The 27,968-nt window shown below is 36.9% G+C and overlaps 1 protein-coding gene across 1 annotated transcript; it reads right to left on the bottom strand.

The window, feature by feature from the left end:
• PROSER1 (proline and serine rich 1) lies at window positions 1-27,949 on the bottom strand. Its single transcript, XM_045566780.1, has 13 exons — window positions 27,061-27,949; window positions 23,649-23,714; window positions 21,411-21,479; window positions 19,177-19,271; window positions 18,075-18,168; window positions 16,087-16,197; window positions 14,190-14,273; window positions 12,788-12,866; window positions 12,077-12,172; window positions 7,367-7,411; window positions 3,862-5,647; window positions 3,223-3,373; window positions 1-1,338 (listed from the first exon to the last, which is right to left on the bottom strand). The coding sequence occupies exons 1-13, from the start codon at window positions 27,103-27,105 to the stop codon at window positions 1,216-1,218; spliced, it is 2,844 nt and encodes a 947-aa protein (XP_045422736.1). The 5' UTR covers window positions 27,106-27,949; the 3' UTR covers window positions 1-1,215.
• Window positions 27,950-27,968: the final 19 nt, after the last annotated feature.

Below are 27,968 nucleotides of genomic sequence, written 5' to 3'. Positions count from 1 at the left end.
TTGTCATATCCATAAAGTTTATTTTAAAAAACTGTTAAAAACTAACCATACAGGAATATTTATTAATAATATACTTAAAAAGTTTGTTCCCTATTTTGAAGGAAAATACATTAGCAACATCTTCCAGACACCATCTTTATAAAAGTAAAACTTCTAGATGCTGAAATGTACTACAGTAGATTCTAGTTTACCCTTTTAATCACAGGATTGGAATCCATTGTCCCTACTCCCCTATCCCCCAAGTGTGGCAGTTATTATTCTTACATTAATGACATTCGATCATATTATACTACCACAGATCCTTAAATAGAGTACACACTGCATGTTTACTACAAGAACGAGTCTTCTCTATTTATTGTCACATAATTATTTCAGGTAAGCATTTGACTTTAAGTACAAATAGAAATACTACATCCCATGATTGTAAACATTCACCAAGAGCTTCCAGAGTAGAATGAGTAATAGAGGTGGCCCGAGAGTCAGTCAAGTGTTCCCTCACTCATTTGGATACCGCTGAGATTAGGAAAAATATTTTGAAGGCAAATTATCATAAACCTTACTTGCATTTCTGTAAGAAAGTAGTTCTGGATATATATTTTTAGTCGAAAACACCTGAAAGTCATTCTAAAGACTATCTTAAGCACCATTTTCACTTACCTGAAATATATTGAGTTAAATTCAGCAGGATGCATGATTGTTAGTATCAGAAATTAAAAATAACTGTGGGTCTCAAGGTCCCTTTTGTAGATACATAAGAAGTACTGCCAGTAGGAACCACTCATGCGTAACAAGGGTAGTAACTCCCCCAGGGCCACATGCAACCCCTAAGTCTGAGGCACAACTATTACTTCTGTCAATGGATGCTATACAAGCAGATTTAAGGCTGTATTCGGCTATAAAGAGTTCAATTTCCTCTTTAATATTCTTTCTACATAGATCACATACACGATTCAAAATTTTGTAGGATAGGAGATGAAAAGTTCCCAAATGCTTTTCAAGTACTAGTCTCCATACAATTTATTGTCAGCATATTTACATGGGGGAGTGCCATTTAAAAAATGCAACCATGATTTCCAAACTCTTGCCACAATGTCCCCAGGATTATCCTTACTCTCATTTTCTGACTTTTGGCCAACTTCACATTTGTCAGATTGTTTACTGGAGTCCTCAGCAATTCTGATGTTGCTCTGAAGGAGAATAAAGGTTAAAATATATTCACTGCCACCCGCTTTGGGACAGGCCTGGTTGCAAAGAAAATGGTGTTCCTGGTGCTGAAGGGTAAGTAGGAAACCCATCAGGCTGAGCTGGATAGCTTTCCAGGGCTGACGCTGAATGGACCTGATGGAGAAAAGAACATGTAGTTTAGCAGAGCGCCAAGTTCAGTCAAGTCTGCATTTGCTTGTGCCTACGCCACACTCTAGATATCCAGACAGGAAAGAAAGAAAAAACTTTGGGGATAAAGTCTGCTCAGTCTCCTAAAAATTTTAAGAAACATTCAAACTTCTTTAGGTGAAGGAGATGCATAGAAATGTCATTAAAATATTTAACATTCTTTCAAAGAAAAGTAGGTTTTCTGGAGATAAGTCGCTTTAATGGTCTATTATTTTAGATAGCTTATAGAAGACAAGTTATTAAAGGTTGGTGCAAAAGTAATTGTGGTTTCGGACTGAATTTTAAATCATTGTAACTAGGCTCAGACACAACTTTATTAATCAAAATAGGAACCATTACAATCAACATATTTCTGCCAATGAGAAATAATTTTGTATATTCCTGTAGTGTAAAAATGCATGCTTCCGGATTTGAGGAACTCTTGGAAGGCATTTTGTGCATCCTGCTGGTTGTGGAAGCATTTTCCCTGCAAAAAGTTGTCAAGATGCTTGAAGAAGTGGTAGTCGGTTGGCAAGAGGTCAGGTGAATATGGCGGATGAGGCAAAACTTTGTAGCTCAATTTGTTCAACTTTTGAAGCATTGGTTGTGTGATGTGTGGTTGAGCGTTGTCACGGAGAAGAATTGGGCCCCTTCTGTTGACCAGCGCTGGCTGCAGGCATTGCAGTTTTCAGCGCATTTCATCGAATTGCTGAGTATACTTCTCAGATGTAATGGTTTTGCTGGGATTCAGAAAGCTATAGTGGATCAGACCAGCAGCAGACCACCAAACAGTGACCATGACCTTTTTTGGGTACAAGTTTGGCTTTGGGACATACTTTGGAGCTTCTTCTCAGCCCAACCACTGAACTGGTCATCGCTGGTTGTTGTATGAAATACTCTTTTCATTGCACATCACAAGCCAATCAAGAAATGGTTCAATGTTGTGTATAATAAGAGAAGGCGACACTTTCAAAACAATGATTTTTTGATTTTCAGTCAGCTCATGAGGCACCCACTATCGAGCTTTTTCACCTTTCCAATTTGCTTCAAATGTCGAACAACTATAGAATGGTCAACGCTGAGTTCTTCAGCAAATTCTTGTGTGGTTCTAAGAGGATAAGCTTCGATGATTGCTCTCAGTTGGTCATTGTCAACTTCCGATGGCAGGCCACTGCACTCCTCATCTTCAAGGCTTTCGTCTCCTTTGAAAAACTTCTTGGACCACCTCTGCACTGTACGTTCCTTAGCGGTTCCTAGGCCAAATGCATTGCTGATGTTGTGAGTTGTCTCCGCTGCTTTACAACCCATTTTGAACTTGAATAAGAAAATCATTCGAATTTGCTTTTTGTCTAAAATCATTTCCATAGTCTAAAATAAATATAAAATAAACAGCAAGTAATAAGCCATCAGCAAAAAAACATAAAGTGAGAAATGCGCATTAAAATGATGGTATATCATAACATTTATTTAGGAATGTATCCAGTATCAAACGGCAAATTTCAACAATGCTAAAACTGCAAATACCTTTGCACCAACCTAAATAAAATTTAACTGCCATGAATAAAGATTCTTAAATTCTATTAAGTAAAATCTCCAAACTAATTTTTAAAATCTACAAGCAGGAAAAACAATTCACACAGATGACTACATCTTATCACCTTTGTTACTCTTCTGAAAGAAGACAAACATAATTTGCAAATTTTAGGAGAACTAATCATCAACCTCCACACATTCTGCTAATAGCCATTTTTTGCCAATGTAGGGATATGACAATGGATATAGCAATGTTAACACTATGGAAGTGAGTTATATATGTTACCATTTTATTTCTGCCAGACACTGCCTACTTACCTGCTGTAACAGTGCTGACTGTGTAGCTGCGTTATGCTGTAACTCTTGCAAGGATGACTGTGAAGGGTTCTGGGAAAACCCAGGGATAGCTGGGAGGGACAAAAGACCTGGAAAAACAGAACTGCCTGCAGCTTGAAGTCCAGATGATAACCTAAAACAATTAACAGAAAAACAGGTCAAACTGCAGATAAGACACAAAAGCTATTGCTTCTACATTCATCAAGTACTATCTTAAGATGTTGAAAACAAAACAAAAAAAATTCAGGATTTATTTGTCTGTTGGAAGGAACCATAAAAGTCAGCCATTCGCTGATGTAAAACTTTTTATTATAAAGTATATTATGCCGAATTCAAACTTTATCTGTTGTATAATACTTTCTGCTATTTTATAATTAAAACTATAAAATATAAATCCAAAAATTATGTCCATAGGTATATTTTATTTATTTATCTTAACATGATTCAAGAGCCATAAAACATTTTTTGAGCACTGAAGTTTCAGCCCAGAAAAGCATCATTTAGCATCACCAAATAATTTTGACTTTTGCTTGGACTTTTGCATAGTCTTACTAAAATAAGACTATGAACTGCAAGTTAGGTGAAGAAGAATTTTATCCTATTTCTAAACTATTCACTTACCCAGCTTGTGCAACGAGAGCAGAGTTGAAATTGGAACTGAATGCGGAGGCGAATCCTGGGAGGACAGGGGCCGGGGATGGGGCTGTGGCAGCCACAGGTAGTGGTGTGACAGCTGCGACTGTAGTGGGCGCCTGCAGCCCCGGGAACGAAGGGAGAGCAGGGGTGACGCTTGGGGTATTGGAGACAGAAAAGCCAGGGTAGGAGGGATTTGAAGATGGCAGAGGTCCTTGGGTAACTGAGAAAAGTGAGGGGACAGCAGTAGACAAGTTGAGGGGGAAGGGTGCTGCCGAGACTGGTGCTGAGGCAGAGAGCCCTGAGAGAACAGCTGCCGTAGAGCTGGGATGAGACACAGAGGTGGAGGTGGCGGTGGTTGATGAAGTGGCTATCAATGACCCTGGAAGAGATACTGGCGGATTAAGAGATGGGTTGCCAGTTAAAGGAAAATTATTGGTCAAAGAAGTAAAAGGAGGAAGAGCAGTGAATACTGGAGCAATAGGAGTGGAGGAAGCGTGTGGTGGGAGGGAAATGGAGGAAAGGGGATTGGAACCATTTAAGGGAGTACTCAAACTGGAGAGACCTGACAACGCAGGGTTAAGGCAAGTAGATAAACTGATGGGCACTGATGCTGAAGTATATGCACAACCCAATGTCCCCGACAAACCTAAACTGCCATGGGAGGGATTCACGGAATGAGATGGGCCTTTGAAGGCCGAGGGAGTAGGACTCGTGGGCTCAGTTTTGATCATAACAGGAAGAGTCGTTACAGCAGGGGTAGCTGAAATGTGCAGGTCTGAGGTACCTGGGTGGGAGGCATGCAAAAGGGCAGCCGAGGAGCCACAGCTCACTGGCACTGATGTTGATGATGCCGTAGGGGTGGCTAAAGGAGACTGCACAGGCAAGGTGGCGGGGGCGGAAGTTGAGTTAGTCACAGGAGAGGGAAGGCCTGGGAACACAGCCAAGCCAGGAGTGGAAGAACTCTGTGGGGTAGGAATGGCCGATGGCGCATAGCACTTGTTAGGGGCTGAAGCAGGAGAATCAGAGTTTTGATTAGTTAGAGAAGATAATGAAGCCAGCCCACTAGTAACAGCAGAAGATAAAGCAGAGGAGTTGATTAAATTGGTGTCGTTTGATGTCAGAAAGCCTTTTAATGCAGACAAGAGAGGACTGTTTACACCAAGTGGACCAGCAACACTGGGAGCAGAACCACTGGCAATTATAGAAGGAGTCGGATTGGCTACGCCTTGGGACGTTGGTGGCAAGGGCAAAGAAAGACCTGCAAAACCTGATGACAATGAAGCAGAATTTTGGTTGTTGGTAGAAGCAGCAGTAGAGTTGGCGGAAAAGGGGAGGCTTGTGAAAGGAGCAGAAGTAGAAGCAAATGATTCACTAGAAGTAAGAGTGGCCCGAGGTGCAGATGTGGCCTGAGGGCCTGGGGTAGGAGTAGCAGGAAGACCTGGCAGTGGCACTAGGCCAGAAAAAATAGAAGGGACAAGAGGGGATGTTGTACTGTGGATGGAAGTAGCAGGCGCAGCAGGCAATGAAGGGGTTCTGATAACTGTTGGGTTTGGGGTTGATGGCTGAGGTGTGTGAATGGCTGAGGAGACCTGCCCTGGGAACACGGGAAGGACAGTATGTGGCAGGTTAATTCCAGAAATGGTGGCAGCTGCTGATGCTGATGGGTGATTTACTGCCTTGACCGGGGATGCAATATGGATAGGAGTTGCAGCAGGTGTTGAAGGATTAGAACCATGAGGAGAAAAGAGTTGACTTGCTAGGGTGGAAAATGCTGTGGGAGGGGAAAAAAGGCAAGAATGTATCATCATGCTGAAATGTCAAATTTTAACTCAAAAGAAATGCATAACCCATTTTTATACTATTTAACAGATATCAAAGAAAATCAATGACATAGGCTTGCAGGCATCTGAAAGCCTTTGTAAAAAAAAAAAAAAAAAAAAGAAAATCAATGACAGGTAGAATAAGCTCTTGTAATATCTAAATCGCTGGATTCCATTAGCCTGATGTTCACTCTGGAGCCTCAGTCAGAACCAGTTGTCTTCTAGACTCTGCTCAGAATAGGAACAGCCCTCCCATTCACAGTCGGGAAGACTCGAGAAGCTCACAAACCCTCCTTTTATATTTTTCCACTTTTTTAAAATTCACAGAATTTATTTTAATTGTGATTAGTGTTGGTGCACTGACTTTATCTCACTTTTAAACAGCTTATCTAGAGTAATAATCACAAGTCAATCCCTCTCTTAAGGGTTTTCAGGACATGGCTTCCCTTTCAGGGGCCTATAAGGCCTCCCAGAAGTTATGCCCATTTCTCCAGTAATGTTTGTTGCCACTCTGAACTGAATTTAATACTCTAGATTATTAATCTGCATAGTTTTTCCCCACATACATTTGCTCCTATTGAACACTATACTATATTAATCCCCAACCTTTATCTGGCTTGTCCTGGGAGCTCCTGTAGGGGCAAAAGCTGTGTCTAATTCATCTTTAGAGTCTCAGCACCAGGCACAGCACCTGTGTAGTTAAGTGTTTGCCATGCTGGATGTATTATGATTACCTCAAACTACAGTTCCCAAACCCATTCAAAGACTATTCTCAATAATATTTCTAAAGTTTGCTATGATATTTTTATTCTGATAAACTCCACAAATAATTAATATTTAGCATTTTGGGGGATGATTTGTGTTCCTCCCTGAATAAATTCAATGACTATGTCTGCCTGTGATAATCTTCTTGGTGTAAAATGGAAAGCATAACTTAAGTAGTTAATGTCATAATGACAACTATCATCTGATCCTGTACTCACGTCAAATTCTGTTTCAGCTGTAAACAGACAATGTTCCTTATTCAGTGATAATCAACTGAAAGACATTTTCATGGACTAAGACATTTTTAAATCTATACATAATTAAGACTTTTGACATAGGAAGCTGACATGGTCAATGAAGTACTTCACCTAGGGGAAAAATAAGTGCTATGGTGCTGCTGCCATCTGGAGGCAGTACCTAGGCCACAGTTCATCTTCATTTTTCGATTTCATTTTCTGCTTTGATGCTCATTATTCTTTTCTAGTCTAAGTTATGCTTAATAATACTTATTGAAATAATTAAATCTAAAAGCAGAATCTGACATAGCATTTCTCAGAAAGGGTTTTTATCACCCTATGTGCTTATATCAAAAGAGAAATGAGGCTTCCAATATCATAGAATGTAAAATGAATGTGGATACAACGTCACACAGCATTTACATTACATTGCAAGTTTTGCAAATAGGATACAAAGTCCTAAGATTAATTCTAAATCCAGTTAATATGTGCATTTTATGTTGTGTGTATAAAATGTACCAATATTAAGCCACCTTTAACAAGTATTAATTACATTTCTTAACCAGGCACTTTTCCTAAAACATAAAAAATTCTAAATATACTCAACTCATACTGTTCTCAGTGAATAAAAGAGCAAACAGCTATCCCTGGAGCAAATTTGGTACTTACTTTGACTCTGTGCAGGTTTTGATTGATTGGACAGGTCTTCATTCTCTACATAAAAATAAATAAAAGTTCACTTTAAGCTTTAATGAAATTATTAATCACCACAATAAATGGAGATTGGGGTAAAAAAGAATAACCTAGCATATAAATATATACGTATACAGTGTTAGGAAACACAATACATGCACATGAAAAAAGAAATGAAGACAGTAATAACTATATGAGGATTGGGAGGATTGTGAGCAAATGATCTATCCTACCCCCCAACCTTAGCTTGTCACATTTTAAACACACATTGTTATTTTATAGATACACTGTATTTAGGAATACTTTTTGGAAAGATGCCAACTGCCTGCCATCCAAGAGAAAGTGTAGCAGGCAGCTAGAGTACAGAAAGGACCACCCACTGTCATTGGCTGAGCTAACAAACAGCACCCTCTGGGCACCACTGCCCAGACATGGGAAGACTGGGAAGTGAGAAGTGGCTGCTGGGTGAATGAGCGCAGAATCCACCGACACCCAAGCAGACTTTCCAAGCCAACAGAAAGAAACCACCCTGCCCACTTGCTGTATTTGGCTCTGGGAAAGGCCCAATGCCAACAGCTGTCAGAGAACTAGCCTAGCTGAGGCTGACTTGATGTCCGGGAGACTGACAACCTAAAGCACATGCCTCCCCACCCGCGTGGGAAAGGACTTGTCCAACCAGCTCATCTGCCAAGGATGCAAAGGGGAAAAAATTACTCTCTCCTGGCTTGGGAATAACTGCCAAAGAAACCAATACTGTGACAGGCATAAGGTACAAAGGGAACCCACAAGCCCTGGCATAAGTGAGCAAAGAAAAATCACAGCTTGTTTAAGGGATTTACTAGCTTAACCAAGGTAACAACAAATAACCACCAGAACAATGGAGATTGAAGTAACAAAAGAAAAAGAACTTTTAAAACCTGTAATACAAATTAAGAACACACACGCATACACATAATACTTTGAGGAAATAAGCAGAGAAGGTAAAGACTTTTAGATATAAAAATCTGACTCCAAATTAATAAATGCAAGGAATGGCGAAGATTACAAATAACATTACTAAAAACTAAACTTATTAGTTGAAAATAAAAAAAAAAACATCCTGCTTAGAATGCCAAAATACCAAAAAAAAAGTCATAAGTGAACAGGTAAAGAAGGCAAATACAGAAAATCTAATAAATACAATGTAAGAGTACCAGAAAAAGGAGACGACGACGAAGAAAAAAAACCAAACAGATGAAAATGCAACGATTAAAAGCATAAAAAAAAAAATTTTCCTAAGTTTCAAAGACTTGAGTTTTCACATTCAAAGGCCTGACATAGTGCTAGAAAAGATTAATGACAAGATACACACCTAGACATCTTGGTAAAATTCCTGAAATCCAAAGATAAAAAATATTTTCTTTGTAAGCTTACAGAAAGAGACCAAGTTTCCAATAAAGAAAATAAAATTAACTGGAATTGGATTTCTCATCCACAACTCTACACATGTGCCTTTTATGAAGAAACTTCTTAAAGATATTTTCTACCAAATGAAAATTAGAACAAACATAACAGGGTACAGTATCAAAGAATAGAAGAAACAGTACCAAGTCATGATTAGAGGCAATTTTAAGGAAAAATTAAATATCAGAAGCAAAAATGTATAGTATTCCAACAAAACACAGAAATTGATAAAAAGAATGCACGGAAGTAAAATGATATACAGAATAGTTTTTTTTTTTTTTTTTTTTTTTTAGTTTTTTTATACTGACAACCATTAAGAATATGAAGGTAATCCCTACTAACATTAAAGATAACATTTTTAGGTTCAGGAGGGGGCAAGGAGAGAAGAGTTGTTAAAAAAACAAAACAGCAATTTGACTGATCCAATTTAGCAAAGGTAAGGAAACAAAAAACTGAAATAAAAGAATAATAATGAATATACAAATAAAATGCAAGGACTAAGAATATGTAATATTTATGATTATCAGAAATTCCAATTAAAAGTGTCTCCAATGGGTATAAAAATAGAAATTCAGCTACATATAATTTACAAACCAAACTAGTCTACCAAATAAACAAAACCCTGGGGAGAAAAAGTTGAAAATAAAGGTATAGCAAAATAATTTTTGTATGCTAAAAAGAAAATGGAGTTGGGCAATATTATTACTCAATAAAACCTAGGGAAAAAAGAAATATATAGTTAGAATATAACTCAGTTAATATTATTTTATGCCTAGAAAACCTGACAGACTTAAAAAAAGTCTTTTCATACACACACAGGTATAACTCTGGGTTCTTTACTCAGTGGCAGGGTAGTTATTTTATGATTATATCACATTGATTACATTAGTAGATTTACAGTGTGTTCCAATATTTGATAAGGCAAGATCCCCTTCATATATTTTTATATTTTTCTTACCTATTTTTATAAATTTGTTCTTTTATATGAACCTTAAGGTCATTTTATGCAATTAAAAATATCAGTTGAATTTATATATATGTGTATGTTGAGAGAGTTATATAGTAATTTGGAGAGAATTGACATTTTTAGGGTATCATCTTACCATTCATTCATGTGTATGTCTTTATATCATGTCTAGTTGGTAGTGTTTTCTTCACCATGGCTTATTTTACCCCTTTCAAGAAGATATTATAGTTTTGTACGTATAGGTTCTAAGCCTTAAATTTGTCACTACAGAATTTAGAGGTAATTTTATTACAGAATTTATTATATGTTATTAAGGGCAGAAAAGTAAGTTCTATTATTACTCTATGCATATACAAAAATATGAAGGGCAAATGGATTAAAAGCTAAACATTTAAAAAGAACCACTATAAAAGTAATTGTTTTATATAATATTTTCATACTGTTAGGGTGGAGAAGGTAAGTAAGACACAAAACTCAGAAGAATCAAACAAACAATAACTAATCTAAATAAAAATTAAGATTTTGTAAAAAAACAAAAATATAAGCTAAAATCAGTATATCAAATTGGCAAAGCTAAAAAACTAATAATCTTCCACACTGAAAGGGTATGAAGAAACTGTATGCTCAAATATTCTCATGGGCAGGTATAATCTGGTAAAGATTAACTGGAAGAATATAATAGTTTGGCGATATATGGAAAACTATTTATTCTTCTTACCCCATGTAGCCAAAAGACCTAAAGCAAAAGGTTGGCAAGTGCTGGGGAGTTTTAGCCCTTCTCACTGCTTTCTTACAAGCTCTTTCTCCCCATGGTAGGACTAATTTGCCCAAATGGTGGCATTCATTAAGTCAATTATACTTCTCCATAGCTTGTCAACGTTTATCACTCGAGAGAAATAGTTCTGTTTTCTACAACCTGACTGTGTTCACATATGTGAGTCAAGGCCATTTGCGCGTAGCCTTTATGTCACTATAAAGTGAATGGGGAGACAACCATGCCAACTGGCAGTGGAACTAAGGCTACAGCGAGCTGGATCCCAGCTCCTTCCCCACTCTGCCAGGCACAGGGTGCCAAATCCACCCCTTCAAAGGTCTTACAACTTTCTAACCTGCATGTGAGAAACTTCCTTGGGCAGAGTATCCTTTGGTACCCCACTTTTAACCTCATATATATTCATCCATCAATTTCAGGTTCTCTCTCAACAGCTCCTTTGCTGAGTCAGATAGGCATCTGCCCTAGTGTCCAAAAATTCTCAGTAAAGGAGGCAGAAAGTCCCTCAGCTCTCTTCAATCTGGCAGTTAACAAAGAGCCTTGAAAAAAACTGATGCACTGATTCCTTTTGGGTTATGTGCAGATACTATTTCCCAAGTTTGTTTGAAGAATCACCTAGAGATCCTTAAAAAACAAAGATACCAGGGCCCCACCTCTAATCCACTGGAGCAGAATCTCTATACAAATGGGGAACTGAGGATACTTTGAAAAAGTGCCCCAGGTAGTTCCAGGTGACAGAGAAAGCACATCCTTGTTACTTTGCCTTTCCTCATATTTCATTACCAGCCTGTTTTTACCTATTTCTTCTTCACCTTAATTCAATTAAATGGCAGCTGCATTACTAAGTCAACTATCTTTAGCAAGCAGCTCACATTTATTTTAGTGGGACATTTATTTTAGGGGGTTGGATGCCCCTCCTGTGAGTTTCCATAGCACCTGTACTCTGTCATAGCACTGATCATCTTATCTCTCAGAATCTAGGATGCCATTTGCTGTAAACCACATTCCAATTTCAAAGAAATTAAACTACAAAAAATGTGCAATTCTTCTTCTGTGGTTTGGGATTTAAAAGAAAAAGAAAAAAAATAAAAGAAAAAAATAAAAAATGTGCAATTCAGAACCAATGAAGCAGAATATATTGAAATCGCCTTCTCTTTCCTTATCTGTATTTTTCACTAGACTGTTAACTCTTTACAACCAGGACTCTCTGCTCACCTTTGTATCTCCAGCGTATAGCACATGGTAGGATCATCTAACATTAGTTGAACACATTACTGAACAATACTATTTATTATCCTGTATTGCAAATGTGGAAATGGAAGTCCATCAATATTATGAAAACTGCCCAGCGTTGCTAAGGATTCCTGCCCAGATCCATCAGGCTCTTGAGCTTGTGCTCCCTCTGTTAGGATACATCATGAAAAACAACTGTCCCCTCCAAGTACAAATTATTGTGTATGAATAAATTACTTACTTTTAACACCCTGTATTAACATGACTTTACCTGTTGCTGTGGGATTAGGAGTATATGGAGGTGGAGGGGGCACGCCTGGAGCTATGACATTGGCTAATGGTACCAGACCTGCATTATTATAAGCACCTAAAATAAAAATGTAACAGAATAAAGATATAATTTAGTATCACTCTGTGACCAGTAGTTTAAACTGTATTAATGCAGCTATTCCATTTATTTTTAAAACTGTTATATAATACAGTTGCATCTTACATGGAGGTTTGGATTGGGGCTAAATGAAAACTGAGACCAAATGAGACAACTAGAGATTCCTGTTTCCCACTGCGTGCTCATTCCAGGCATTAGCTCACCAAATGGCAGACAGAACCTGCCATACTTAAATTATTTGTCTTTTCTGTCAAACACATATACTTGACCTTTTTCAGTTAAATGCATTAATAATGCTTCTGAATACCAACTATCATAGAAAGATTCAAGATAATTTACCAAAGTGAAAAGCCACAAAGAATGATTAAAAATAATCTGTAATTAATTTATCATAAGGAAAACATCCTAAATAAATTTTGCCTGATACTGTGTTACACACCAGGATTCTAATAGCTGTCTATGGGCATAATTAAACGTACTGCGGAATTTTATAAGTGCTACAGATTTCCTAAGAACACAGACTAGCACTTACTTTCCATTTAACACATAAACAACAAAAAACAAAAACAAGGAAAAAATAAGAGAACTCCTTACTTGGTGCAATAGTTGCATGTGGTCGGCATGGAGGTATTGGGTAAGGAACAGGTTTATGTGGATTATATGTTGAAGGAGGCTAGAGGAGTGAGGAAAGCAGTTGTTAAGAAAACCAACCAAGGTGACTCCTGACAAAATAAAACCTGCCTTTGAAAATATTTAGTCCTAATAGGCTAAAAACACCCTAGCATATCAAATGCTACTGGGCTATATAGCACAAATGAGAGAAATTTCTTTGGTTTAATCAATGTGGTTCCTATTAAATTCCAAATCTTGCCAAAGAAGGCCATAGAGATGTTTATTTTTTAATTCATCTCTAATAAAGGGTCAGACCTTATCTTAAACAATAGCAAACTCCTCTTAGACCCAGCCTAGGCTAATCCAAGAATTGCTTTCTCCTCTTATGTAACTAACAGAAGAAATCTGCTAGGTTTTATAATCTCGATGATGTAACCACCCCCCCCCAATGGCAACATCCTCTTAAACTCATTAGGAATTCATCCTATCATTCCCACCTTCTTTTGGAAGAAAAGAACTACTGTTTGTTTCAGGCATTTAGCATTCTGACAACTCTAGTAGAATGTAGACTAGAATTAGGAATTCAGTATTTCAGTTGTTTTGCCTTTGAAGTCCAAAAATCCACAAATATTTTATTTTACAGTTGATGGAACTTATATATAAGTAACAGAGAACATTCAGAGAACTGGTCTTCAGAAAACCGGAAGTATCCAAAGCTAAGCCAGATGTTATACTTTTACCCTGGGGCAGGAGAGGAGATGTACTGGGGGTAAGGGACCCAGATTCTTTCCAGCTCTCATAACTGTGGTCCTATTTGAAGCACTAGGCTTGTGCAAGGATTATGATCTGTGACTATTCTGCCGTAAACAACGGCCACTGGAGAACTTGTCAGGTGGATGGGCAGGGTCTGCCTGGTGACTATGTGTAGATCTCTAGTACTTCAACTCAAGTATTCTTCAATCCACAGGGTTGTCTTCTCCTGTCTAGTTTATATTCCAATCATTCTAATCACTCCCTTGTAAATACTCTCAACTTCCTGGCTCTAGTGTAGTTTTATAAATACTAACTTGGCCAAACCACAACCTTAATTAAAGCAAACTCTCTACATGTCAATCTCTAACTGAACAGCTGAATATGTCTAGAGGAAAAAAGAAAGCAATCTGACTGGTCTTACTTTATAACAAAATGCTTAACCTCAAAAGGGCCAGCCATACTGTTAACTAATTATACTATTTCTCCCTAGACTATTCACTCTCCCCTCTTCTCCCAGAATTTCTAGCATACTTTAAACTTTGCAACACAAAAATAAAATTTATGCTTTGAATAGACAGAATACTTCAAGTAGGAGTTAAGCCTTGTTTCATCATTTGTTTTCTAAACATACTGGTTTGGATGGTCCCAGAATCCGTGCAGCTATTCCTTTGCCTTCATTGGTACATTCTTCACCATCTTTTTTCAAAGGGGTTCCCTATTATTTTTTCAAAAGAAAAAAAAAAATAGAAAGGCAATTGAGACTTAGAAGAAGAAAAAAAAACCCAAACCAACAACCACCACCAATCTCACTGTATTACACTGAAGAAAAGGACCTGGTAGAAGTGTTAAGACTTGGATTCCAGACCTAATTTTACTCTGGCTGGCTGCATGACCCTGATTAGGTTTTCAATCCTCCTATGTAATGTAACCCTCCAGGTAACACGTGCAAAGGTACTCAGAAGTAAACATGCAATATACAGAGATGACAGAAGGGGAAGACAAAGTATCCACAGGGGATTGGTTCCAGGATACCAAACTCCATGGATACTCAAGTCTCTTACATAAAATGGCACAGTATTTGTGTATTTGTAAACTATGCACATCCTTCCATATACTTTAAGTCATTGCTAGATTACTTATAATACCTATTAATAATACAATGTAGGTACTGTGTAAATAATTATTATATTATTAATATATACTATGTTTTATTTATATTCTTTATTACTGTATTGTTATTTTTTGGTTTTTTTGCAAATACTGTATGTTCTAATTTTTTTCTCCTCCACAAAAAGCAGCAACAGAAATAGACTTCCAATGCCACAGTATGGATAATTCTCAAAGAATAAAAAAAGAGTACCTATATTACAGTTGAAAATAGATGAGAAAAAATGTTCTCTATAAATAGTAAGTGTGATTATTATATTGTCAAGAGTAAACGAGATCTCATTCAAGACTGCTATAATTAACAGATCAGAACAGGCTGACAGACTATTACAGTTTGTCTCCCTATTAGTGTGTGCCCCTAAATGGTATACACTAATATGGCAGCCAAATACCAAGATGGCCCCATTGACCCTTGCCTCCTACGTGCCCTTGTGCAGTTTCCTTCCAGAATAAAGAGGGTGGACCTGTGGAGCAAATAGGATACTGCAGAAATAGTGGCATTTGACTTCCAAGGCCAAGTCATAAGAGACACTGCAGCTTCCACTTGCCCTCTCTTGGATTACTTACTCTGGTGGAAGCCAGCTGTCGTGCCATGAAGCTACGCAAGCAGTACTATGGAAAAGTCCTTGTGGTGAGGAACAAAGATGCCCTGCCAACCCCCAACACTAACTTGCATATAAGTGAGCCACCTTGAGAGCATATTCTTGAGCTCCAACCAAGCTTTCGGATGAATGTAACCTTATAAGATGACCTGAGCCAGAAGTACCCAGCTAAGCCACTCCCACACTCCTAATCTATAAAAACTATGTTAGATAATAAACATTTATTGCTTTAATCCACTAAGATCTGGGGTTATTTGTTACTAACAATAGAAATATTCTTTGAAAAAGTTATTTTACAAAGTGGTTTGAGGAACACTGGATGATATAAAAAGGTTGTTTATTACAGGACTTCTCAGGTCCTTTATTATGCAATGTGATTCTCCAGGAAGGAAATATTGCATGCAGAATTTCCCAAACATAGTCTAAGTGAAATGGGGAATATAATAATGACAATTTGAGAACTGCTCCTTTATTAAATGTAAATCAGTACTTCTAAAATGCCTGGAAAAACAAAATAAAACAAAATCATCTTCTTTTCTGTTTAGTTTATAACATAGATTTTACACAAATACTTTAATGGAGTTTACACATGAACTTTCAATCAGTGATAAAGCTATGAATGAAACTGCTCATATAATAAAATTTCTTTCCTTTGGAGAAGCATCATCAACTGGCATTTTCTTTAAATATCACTAACTTATGCTACATTTCATATTTAGCTATGAGAAGTTTCAGATACAGCCATAAAAGTATGCTTACTGGGAATATTCCATTTATGCGACTAGGTTTTCCTTTGGGATATGGATTTCCTGGGATAGTTCCACAAGAAGATATCATAGCATGAGGAGCTTTGCAGCCCCCCTTGAAAGCCTATAATAAAAAAAGAAGAGAGTGGTAAAAAAAAGAAAAGAAAAGAAAAGAACTCTTAAAGTCAAGTATTCTCAACATTGGGGAGCACAGCCAAAAAAACATGAATTAAGGAACAGTATTACTTCATTCTGTTCATCCATCATTCAGTAATTACAGTGGTGAGCATGACCAAAAGTATTAATAGTAAGCAAAATAACTTTATTTAAATGGAATTATTAAAATGGTAACATAATGTTAATGTTGCAACTAACAGACTCTTACACAAAGATACCGTCACAACGGATTTTGTAAATTGTGTGCATAAATGTCTATTTATTACCTAACCTATTCCATTTCTCCAACTACCAAAAAATAACATAGTCCAAATCTATAAACACCAAGCTCATGTTACAGTAAAGGCAAGGAGGACACAGAGATGAAAGGGACATGGTCCCTGCACTGAGGAAGTTTACAACTTAGTAGAGAAACACAAACAAATAACAGGACATTGGGTGTTCAAAGAGCTATGCTGTTGAAAAGCAAGAGTTATCTGGACACACAATCCTCAACATACTATTGCATAATTATACGATATAGTGAAGGAAGGGATTTTGGTCTAGGCTTTTTATTACTGCATCTCTAGCTTCTAAAACGATGTTTCACATGCTGAGTTGGTGCTCAATAAATACTCAATAAATGAATAAAAAACACTATACTGGGCAATTATATTCCACTGGATCTGTCTTGTATTAAAGGAATATCCAGTTATATACATATGTTATGTTATATATTTTGTTATAGACCTATATTGGTTTTATAAGTCCACTCACAACACATATAATTATATTAGCTGTAGAATCCAGCCCCCTACTAAACACCTAAAAATCACCTCAATTTTTGGCTATTAATATAAACAGCATTGGGGTGAATGCCCTTATATATAATTTGTATATATTTCTATTATTTTCTTAGAATAAATTCCTAGAAGTAGAACTTTTGGGCCAAAAGGTATAAACATTTTAAAGGCTTTTCAAGTTTACCTTCTAGAAAAGTTGTATTAATCTACATTGCCCAGAGGGCCTACTCCACAAAACACTCAGGCCCAGAATATTTCTGAGAAAGAGGGCAACATGGTCAGAATGCTTTATAAAATGACAACAAAAAACTACAGCAGTAATATGCATGATGCCTTAAAGATTTTAGTCAAGAAAACCAATGAAGACGTTATTGAAGTAAAGAAACATGGCTCAGATCTTGAACTCCACTAAAATAATGTACGGTTAAAGAAAAGTAGCCTACCCTCCCTAAGCTTAAAGGAGGTTTTGAGGATTAAATATTAAACACAACTGAGCTGCAAGGCCCTGGGAATCTTTATCTTCCTCAAGTAGATTTCTAATTATTATTAATTCAGCTTCCAGCCATCAGAACCCTAGGAAATACCTACCTTACACATGATAAATCAAGTTTTCTAGGCTTAAACCAGTACTCTCACAGTCTTGTAGATTTTAAGCTAATAAACTGGAATTTTGTTTTTATATTCATTTCTTAGCAATTCACTTAAAATAAACCTGATAACAAATTTGAAAAGTCACGATTCTAAATAAAGTTAAAGACAGAAGCCTGGAGCCATGGCAAAGGGACCAAGACTTAAATGCCCCATGAAGCTCAAGCTGAATGGTCAGCTGGCTTCTCACTCTCAAGCCATCTCATCCCCCTCCAGTGTCCCCTTCAACAAGCTATTTCTACTCTAGAGACTGCAGGGATATTCATTTTTAACCCATCATATAACAGCTTTCACGTTATACAGCGAAGTTAACATAGGAGGAAGAAAGGTATTTTTTCATCAACATTCAGGAAAAACCCGCATACCATGTACATAGCAATCTTGAGAAAACTACCTGTTCAAGTACTCTCTTGCATCGTTTCTTCTCAGACATATTTATCCTAAATAAATCTTCAATAGGACGAGAATTCTGTGCATCAACAATGTTTCTACCAAGAAAATAACAAATTTTAAATTTTCATTTAAAAACCCGAACATATATACAGAGGTCAGCAACCTTTATTTACTGCACAAATGTATCTGAATAAGCTTTTCCTGGGACATAGGGAGAAAAGTGTGATTAATTATCTACTTTAAGTTGAGTTTAAATAACCTTTATATAAAGGTGATAATTATAACTGAACTGAGGTTTATCTAACTGATTACTGGGTTACAAAGTAATACTGTAAATAAAAATTACTGTTTTGAGATTTTTCAAACTATACCTTCTCTTCAATGATTGCTATGAGAGCTATAGCAATAGAACCAACCCATGTGTTAAAGGCATAAAAATCATGGTTGATCTAAAAATAAAGTTTTACCTTATGCTTTGTCTATTTATGGACTTAAAAGTATGTTCTATAAGTAAACAACAAATTATACACTGTTAAATTATGCAAAGGTTCCTTCTTTTCTCTTTGAGCTTCACTCACTATGATCATCTATCAAATGCTGTGCTAGACGCTTTCACATATCTTATAGTATTTAAAGTTCATATATCCTACCTAACTAGGTGAGATCCTTATTTTTCCAATTAAGAAAAATAAGGCTCAGAAATAATAAGTACCTTGCCAAAAAAATGTATTGTGTTGATAAGTGGAAGAATCTGTTTTAACTCTTAAATTCCTATCTTTACCAATATGCCTTTCAAGTTATTCAGAGTAGGAAGGCCAAGTAAGTTACAGAAATGCAAAAACAATCAAATTAAATAATTAATCTCAATAAGCCCCATTATTTTATAAGTATTAATAATAGCCATGTGTGTAATAAGTACACTAGATATTTATCCACATGAAGAAATCAGAATTTATCATTATGATTTCATAGACTATATTTTATTATAGTTCTATTTGCTCATATAGTTCTGAAACAATAACACACACTAATGAGTTAAGAGACATTTAAAAGGCTTCCAAATTTTTTTTAAATGAGGTAAAGAAAAAAAAAGAAATACTTACGAAGCTAACAGTTCAAGAGCAACTAATTTGTCTTTACTGAAGGTGAAACAGTTGAGTATATTGACCACTTCTGCTGGGTGCACAGCCACCATTTTCTGTTAATATAAAAAATAATTTTATGTCTAACATGAGCTTTTCATGCCAGAGATTGCCTTTTTTTAGAAGTATAATTAAAAGCTCTTAATATAAAAATTTTAGGTAAAATATTTTGCATTTTAATTAATATTTCACATTTTAGTTGAAAACCACTCAAAAAGCAGTTCTAAAAATACTTCACACTATATATATGTTTAAATATGTTATACTTATGCTCTTCCAAGGTAATTACTTCAGTTGAAGAACTAAGTTCTTCTACAAGCTCTTTTTAATCCACATTTCTCAATGTGTTCACTTATAGAATAAAAAAATTTACAAGTAGTACTTTCCTCAGAAAGATTACATAAAAAGGTGATATTTGTACATATATATATGAGATTAAATTGCTCAAGAAGTTAGAAAAAATTATTATATTCCTCAGTTAGTGGGTTAAGTATGCCACAGATCAGCACTTCCCAAAAAGGAGTCCATGGTGCTAAATAGTGTTACCAAACAAAAGATACATTAGTCACATAAGTCAGGTTAAAAACTGAGATAAACAGGTTTCTTTACTGCAGAACTTTAAGAGTCTGCAGTACTCTTGTTATGTGTTAACTCTATGTTAATGTGCATTGTGACACTCCAAGATTGTGAGGGATATTACATAATTTTTTGCCTAGGGTAAAAATTTTTATTCTGAAGAGCATCCAGGTGATTTGGTCAATTTATAGATTTATGTTAACAGTGAAGAAAATTTAAAAGCAAAGTCAATGTAAGAAGTAAGACGGTTAGAATCAACACCCAATATATATAGCAATGGTTTTCAAACATTATTATTAATGAAAGAGAACTGATAAAACTTTATAGCCCTTTACACATTTTTTAATTGACATCTAAAGATTATACCAGAAGTTTAAATACTTGCAAAAGATCAATTTTCTCATATACATTTATATATCTGCAAAACTTCAGAACTACTAATTTAGCTCATTTATTTAATTTATGGGAATGTTCGTTATGGAACATAACTGGAAAGGCAGTCTCCAGTATGAAAAAAAACAGTCAAATCGGACTGAGTTTGTCAGAAAAGGTCATACTTAATTTAATTCAAATAAGTGTATTGAGTTGTCCCTGTAACACCCTTCTCATCTGTGAATTTTAATTCTAAGGTCGGTAGACAGGCAAGCAGACCTTAAGAGCTTTGTTATGAGTCTGTCCTCTTGATAAAAATAAGGCAAGCCCTCAGCAATATTTCTTACAGAAGCTCTCTTTGTTTTTGTTCTCCCTCCCAGGAGCAAAGCATTGTCTCTGGAACTTAAAAAACCATTTTACCCCCAAAGCACAGGTGAGATAACCCTTCTTTTGTAAAGTAGAAAAAAGGTGTTAAAGAGGAGGTCAGAAAGCAGCACTAACAGACCCAGATATTTTCTTAGGCAGACCAGTTTAGGAACTTAAGGATGCATAAATTGATTCCATTACAGCTATCCATGCCTAATACTGCTTGGAAAATCTTATACAGCCAGATACCCCTGCTGTGATGGTGTGATCTAGACACCCCTGTTGACCTAGACTCTAGAGCTGTGCTATCTAATACAGTAGCCACTAGGCACATGTGCCTATTTAAACTAATTACAATTAATAAAATATATAGTTCCTCAAACAGACTAGGCACATTTTAAGTGTTAATAGCCACATGTGGCCACTAGCTACCACAATGGAAAGTGCAAATAAAAAAATTTCCATCATCACTGAAAATTCATTTGGACAATGCTGATATAAACAATATAAGTATAACCTGTCTTGACAACTCTTCCAAGACTAAATACAAGAGGGTAAAGATGGAGATTAAAAAAATAGAAGGAAGTGTATAAAAACACTTAAGAATTCAAATCCCATATTTTGCTTGCTAATGAATATTTTTTCTCTCCAATTTGCCAATTAGGACACTGTGGTATACAATTTAATAGTATAGCACATTCATTTTAAATTTACAGTTTGGAAAGTTATATTTTTTAACATAATTATTTTAAATAATCAATGTATAATAAAATTGGGGGTTAGCTTTTCTGATACAAATTACAACTTGAGATGAATTACGGAAAACTAAGACAATTAAAAATATTTAATTCTATATTCTAGGGCAAAAATAAGTTACTTACATGTTGTAATGCTTTCATTGCCTTCAACTGAGGCTCAGCCCAGGAAAAATATCTCAGTAAATCAACCACCTAAAAGCAAAGAACTAATTTAGATCTAATGACAGTGTGTTTGCAAACATTTCTATAAGATTTATTTCACTACTTGGAATTACTATTCAACATGTCCAGCTCAGGCCCAGGTGATGAGAGTGGGACCAGAGTGTAGACTATGCTGTCCAACAGAGTAGTAATGTGTGATTACATAAATTTAAATCACTTCCATTTCAAGTGTTCAATAACCTTGCAAAGCTGATAGCTAGCATAATGGACACTGCAGATGGAGAACATTTCTACCATCACAGAAAGTTCTTCTGCACAGTACTGGTCTAGAAAAAAAGGAAAATATGTAATACAAGAAAAAGAAAATATCCTAATAAGAAAAGAAAGGTCTGAAAAGCACTAGATAGAAATAAAATATCAGCTTAGGAATACAAAGATGTACTATGAATAAAAAACTTTAAAACATTAGTGGAGAGTGGCATAGTTTTAATCATTCTCAAGGATGTGGTAGTGTGGTTTAGTGTAGGTCCATTAACTTCTACCCTTTTACTTGAATCTGGAGGGCATAATACTCAAACCATAGATCTAGTCCCTAAAAAATGTAAGAATCATCATGAATTACTCCAGCACCTTCTAAAGGATGCATCATTTTAAGAGCTCAGATAGTCTGGCTCCCACCAACACCACCCTCCTCCACCACTAGAGAACTTCATATATATGAAGGAAACATTGTGAGTCAGCCAGCAAGAGATGAGCAGGGTATAAAGATCACAACATTGAAGTCTCAGAATCATTACCACCACCCTGTTTCACTCTCTCCAAGCACACTACAAAAGAAAAGAAAAACATGCAATAAGAGAGTTCCTGAAAATGTGCTAAGGTTTCAATTATTCTACAAAGTAAGGTTAATGATGCAAACTGGAGTGGTATCTGAAGAGTGAAAATACATTTTACTTCCTATAAAGAGATAAATAAACAGCAAACAAGTATTATGCATACTTTCCAGTTAATTTGGTAAGAGTGTATGTCCTTACTTTTACGGGAATAATGTTCTTTGTATATAGTAAATGCCATATTTTACCAACCATAACACTTTATCAACCATAAAACTTTACAAACTATCATGTCTGATATAGGAAGAAAAATCTTTAATATAGTAATTAGGCTTAGAATGTCTCAGAAAGTGGCTTAATAAAGTTTTTAATGATTTCAGCAAAGAGGAAGCACCATTAAGGGTGGTATATCTCACACTCACACACAAAAGAAAAAAGCTATTAACTGCGAGGAATTATAAATCTTTTCAAAACATTTAAAGAGCTTCAGGTGACTTTGTAAAGCAATGGGAAAGCTAAAAAAAACCGTCATTAAAAAGGCAGCAACAAATGCATTATCATAAAGTAGCTTGTGAGAATTTAGTAGGCAGAACTTCTATAGGCTTAAAGTTATTCAAGCTTTCAAGTTTTGAGATCAATGAAAAATTAGAGCATTTAGTAAATCAACCTATAGATTCATCTATTGTCCATCCGTCCCAGAACTGTAATCCGTATGCACATTTCTATTTCTGCCTGACTTCTCTATCAAGAATTTTCTAGGTATCCCTCAGAAATCCTCACCTGCCTACTGTGTATATACATATACATACGCATTTTTTTTTTAATTAGTGAACTCCTCCTAAGGTGGGGTGAAAGTTTCCACTAAACTACCATGCTTAAAACATTAGTCGTCTTCTGGCAGTTACAGAAACTACTTATTAGACACTATGTATTTTTTTCTTATTGCTGAAATTTATATTTAGTGGCTTCATATAAGAACATATTTCATTTGTTCATACTTTCTTTCATATTATGCAGTGAATTTTGCAATTATTATCTTATAAATAACTGTACAAAATTGGCTATGTTTTCCATTACAAATTTATAAATCTTTGATATTCTGTCCAGAATGATAAACACTTTGAACTGCTTTTTTTAGATGATGTAATTTAAAATCATTTTAGAATATGAATTGTGGTAAAAGTGGGTAGGCTTATAAAACTGTCCGTGAGCTATAAATTCCGCCAAAACTTAAAGCTTCTAAAGTTCCTGAATAAATACAGCAAAAAGGTAAAAGCAATTCTGAATTTGACCAGCAGGTAAATAGACATTAACCAGAACACTCTCATAAAAATGTGACTTTGTTTAAACAAATAATGCAGAATACCTGTTCACTAGAGAAGTATCCATGCACATATTCAATTGCTTTTAATTTGTATTCTGTCAAAACAGCCTAAAAAAATACAGAAAAATAGAATTAATATATGTAAGCATCACAGTAATATGCATACATCAAAACTGCCTAAGCAATTCAACAGTGGCAGGTCTCCTTTAGCTCTGGCACACAGAGGCAGCTAAGGTCAGCATGGTGACAGGACATTCTACTTTTCCAGGTTCCATATTGTGAGGGATACACCCAGTGAACAGGAAGCCCTCCCTACTCACTCCTACAAGTGGAAATCACATATAGAATTCCTGAATATGTGATTAAAAAGTTTCAAAAAATTCCAAATCCAACCAAATTTGTCATTTTTCAGATTAAATGTATCAGCTGTTATTCATCAATTATTTATTGAATAACTATTATGAGCTAAGTCAGCAGTCCCCAACCTTTCTGGGGGCACCAGAGATGCGTTTCATGGAAGGCAATTTTTCCACGGGGGTGTCTGGGGTGGGGGGATTCAAGTGCATGACATTTATTGTGCAAACCTCTCTGCTAATGATAATCTGTATTTGCAGCCACTCCCCGGTGCTAGCTAGCATCCTCCATCTCAGATCATCAGGCATTAGATTCTCATAAGGAGAGAAACCTAGATCCCTGGCATGCTCAGTTTACAGTAGGGTTCCCACTCCTATGAGAATCTAAGGCTGCTGCTGATCTGACAGGAGGAGGAGCTTATGTGGTGATGTGGGTGATGGGGGATGGGGAGTGGCTGTAAACACAGATGAAGCTTCACTTGCTTACCTGCTGCTCACCTCCTGCTGTGCACCTGGTTCCTAACAGGCCACAAACCTAACCAGGGGTTGAGGACCGCAGTGCTAAGTAATAGAGAAGTAAGAATAAGACAAAGTCTAGTTGAGGCACTCACTCAGTATTTCTACCGGGATATGAGAATGCAAGAAGTCAAAAGGCCCTGAATTCAATGTTTGTACCTGCCACTAACTGGGAGTGGGACCTTTGAGAGGCATTTTAATTCCCATAGAGCTTCCTCACTCATAAAGGGAACACCATTCACCACCCACCTCAAAGAGTCACTCTGAGGATTACAATAGCCAACATTAGATATGACACGTAATAGATATTCAGAACATGATGGTTACTTTCCTCTATGTCAGTAGGTGAGAGAGAAGTTGGTGGCCTTGACCCAGCACTATCTAGAGCCCACAGAAATCACATGTGCTCCCCTTGTGGCTACTTACCTAGCTTAGAGATGGAAACACCAGGCTATTATAATTTGACAGCCACTAATCATTAAAAATGGTCTAATCCCTTTGCTTTTACTACAAAATAATATTTGTACTTTCCATATATATCATTCTGCTAGGAGAAAATATTATAACCAGTCAACTGAAACATCCCAGGCATTCAGTAGTTTAACTTTCACTGGAAAGGGGAGGAAATGGCATTCTGAATAAATACTCTTAGGAGTTTGATTATCATTATAATCATTGGACACAGTCAAATGCAAGTTTCTGAACCAAATCCTGGATTGTGTTGAGACACCAAGTCTCAATTCTTTCATCAATCAATGCCTAAGAGGCCAGCTCTAACCCCAGGCATGACAGCATGGAGCTAAGGAGTCACAGTGCCTGAGTTTGAATATTAGACCCCCCCACTTACCAGCTGGGTAACCTTGAGCTGACTGGTTAACCTCACAAAGGGTAGGTCTACCTTCTGTAAAATGAGGGGGGTTTTACCTTCTGTAAAATAATGGGTTGTTAGAGGATCAAAACAAACAATGAATGGAAATGTGTTTAGAACAGGCTCGCAATAAGTGCTCCCTAATTATGGCTATTATTACCCCCTTTATGAAAAATAAATTAAACATTGTCTTTTCCTGTTTCTTCTCCCTTCCTATTTCTTTTCATAGTGTCTTCTTAACATGCCTGTTTTAAATGACAGTAATGACAACTAGTATGTTCAATAGATCTATGGTGATATTCAGGAAAAGAGATGACTTGGTTTAAACTGACTTACATTTACAAAGTCTAAGATCAATTTTTTAAAAATCAGTAGTAATGCTCATATCTAGATATGCCAATATTTCATTCCGTTCTAATAGACTAAGACAATGTAGTTATATCTAATCATTTGGCAAAGCCAGCAAAAGACATATTTTGATTGAAGACCAGAAACATGGACTCAAGTTGCCATCTCATGTGAACATGACCTTCACATCTGGAAAATTTCCTATTCTCATCATTACTATTTACTATGTGACATTTTGATAACACTTAGAAGGGAGAAAATATGCACAAAGACAACCTGTATTTTCCAAAAGTAGAAATCTGCTGGTCTACTTGAACTAACAAATTATTTTCTCATAAACAGTAGTTAAAAATCAGCTTAGGAACAAGTTGTGACACATTTTAAGTATACTGTTACCAAACCCACATTTTATTTCAAATCTTAATTGGACAAATTGGGTTTGCAAAAGCAGACATTTGTTCAAAAAAGAGCATTCAATATTATCAAATGTGAAAAATTAAACATGTCAATTTGAAAAAGAAAAAGCCCTATAAAGAACAAAGTAAAACAAGTTCAGAGATAGTTTTACTAATAACTTCGGAGGGTGAAATAAATAACTAGAGTACATGTAAACAATTCCTTCCAGGTCAGTCAAGGGTCATAAAGACATGGAAATGCAGATAATAATTGCCCGGAAGGCCTAAGCACACCATGTTGATATAACAATGGTTAACAGGTAACCTCTTATTTTGAGGCTTGAAATACTTTAAGTTCAAGACTGCATTCCAAAATTTTTGCAGCCTGAGAGGTAGGATACAAACAACAGCCTCAAAAAGCAAAAGCACAGAAAGCAAGAGAAAAAAAGTTTTGAAATTCAAGTTATTTACAGCCAATTCCTTAGAATGTAACTTTAAACGAATGCCACACATCATTAGGACACTAATTTTGTCTGGCCAACACAACATACTCTGCCTATCCTTAGATTGGAAAAACCTACCATAACAATAACTACCACAAAAGAAACTTTCTTCGTGTTACCTCTAGTTTTCAGTCACTCTTGTGTTACTGAAATAAACTCAGAAATATTAAATCACTTATCCAAAACTACAGCGCTATCAAGGATCTGTAAAGCCGGCACCGGAAACGAGAATTGTCTGAATATAATTTCGACAGTACCCCACTGATTCTCAAGTATAGCGTTAACATAACTTAATTTCTGTTTGTATCGTGAAACATATCAAGATATAAGCTTCTACATTACACGTGAACATTCAAACCAATGTGGCAACTCTCAGGACCCTTATTTTGCGCAATCTACACACGGTACGTCAAAAAGAAATCATGAGAATTCGTATCTCATAAAATAATTTATGGAGCATACTGTCATTACCTTTCTGATTTCATCCAGCACCGTTTCAAAGGACTTTTTGTCCATCTTGACTACTATCTCGACGTAGGTTTAACAGTTACACGTTCAATCACAAAAGGTTCATCCCTGGTCTTCCCCGCTGACAATAAAAACGTTTATAGCTGAGGAGGGAAAAGACTCCACGAGCAGGAGAAAGGACGTAAAGAGGTAGAGAGCACTGTAAACTCTGCAAAAATTTCTAAAAACGGAGACTTAGAAAAACTTTATTAAAAACAAAAATCACTCCCGCCAGGTTTCCCTAGCTTCTTTCCACAAAGCTTTAGGGCAGCCTGGGTTAGAGCTCGATCCTCCGAGTCCCGCAGAGAAATCCAAAAGCTTGGCGGCCAGGGCTGAGCGCCGTTTGCTGCGGCCGAGGGCCAGGGGGCGCCGGGGGACGGTCGTGAAGCCGCCTGCCCGGGCGGAGAGGCCGGGAGGCCAGAAGTACCAGTCTCAGGAGCCTCGCGGACGGCGAGGAGGGAGGCGCCGGCCTCGCGGCCCCCACCAGCGCCTCGGCCGCCGGCCGCGCCCGTCACCGCCGCGCACCCGGACTCATGGCTCGCCCCGCGCGCACCCCTAGCCGCGCCACCTGAGCCCTCGGGCCCTCAGCCCGGAGAGCAGGCAGCCGGACAGGCTCTTTGTTATCAGCCGCCACGGCTTCCGGGAACGGGCCGGCAGCCACAGAGAACCGGGAGCGGGACAAGGGGGATCACGGCCTCGAGTAAGGGGACTCCCGAAAGCCACGGCCCCAGCAGCGCCAGGTGCTCGGCCCCGTTTCCCCTGTCGCCTCCACCAGCTCAAAAGGACCTGCAGTAAAGCCCGTCGCGCCCGAATAAACTCAACCCTGCGCCGCCAGCCAGGGCCACTGTTTCCTGAAAGCCAGCGGAGGGGTC

This window comes from Lemur catta, chromosome 13 (genome assembly GCF_020740605.2).
Source record: "Lemur catta isolate mLemCat1 chromosome 13, mLemCat1.pri, whole genome shotgun sequence".
Classification (NCBI taxonomy): Eukaryota; Metazoa; Chordata; class Mammalia; order Primates; family Lemuridae; genus Lemur; species Lemur catta.
This window is presented reverse-complemented; position numbering and strand designations above follow the sequence as displayed.

Coding starts and splice junctions, on each gene's coding strand:
- PROSER1 (XM_045566780.1), bottom strand. CDS start 27,105: ATGGACAAAAAGTCCTTTGAAACGGTGCTGGATGAAATCAGAAAG. Junction 21,480..23,648: donor GATACTTCTCTAGTGAACAG/GTATTCTGCATT, acceptor CTTTGCTTTTAG/GTGGTTGATTTACTGAGATA. Junction 14,274..16,086: donor GCATAAATGGAATATTCCCA/GTAAGCATACTT, acceptor AAAAAATAATAG/GGAACCCCTTTGAAAAAAGA.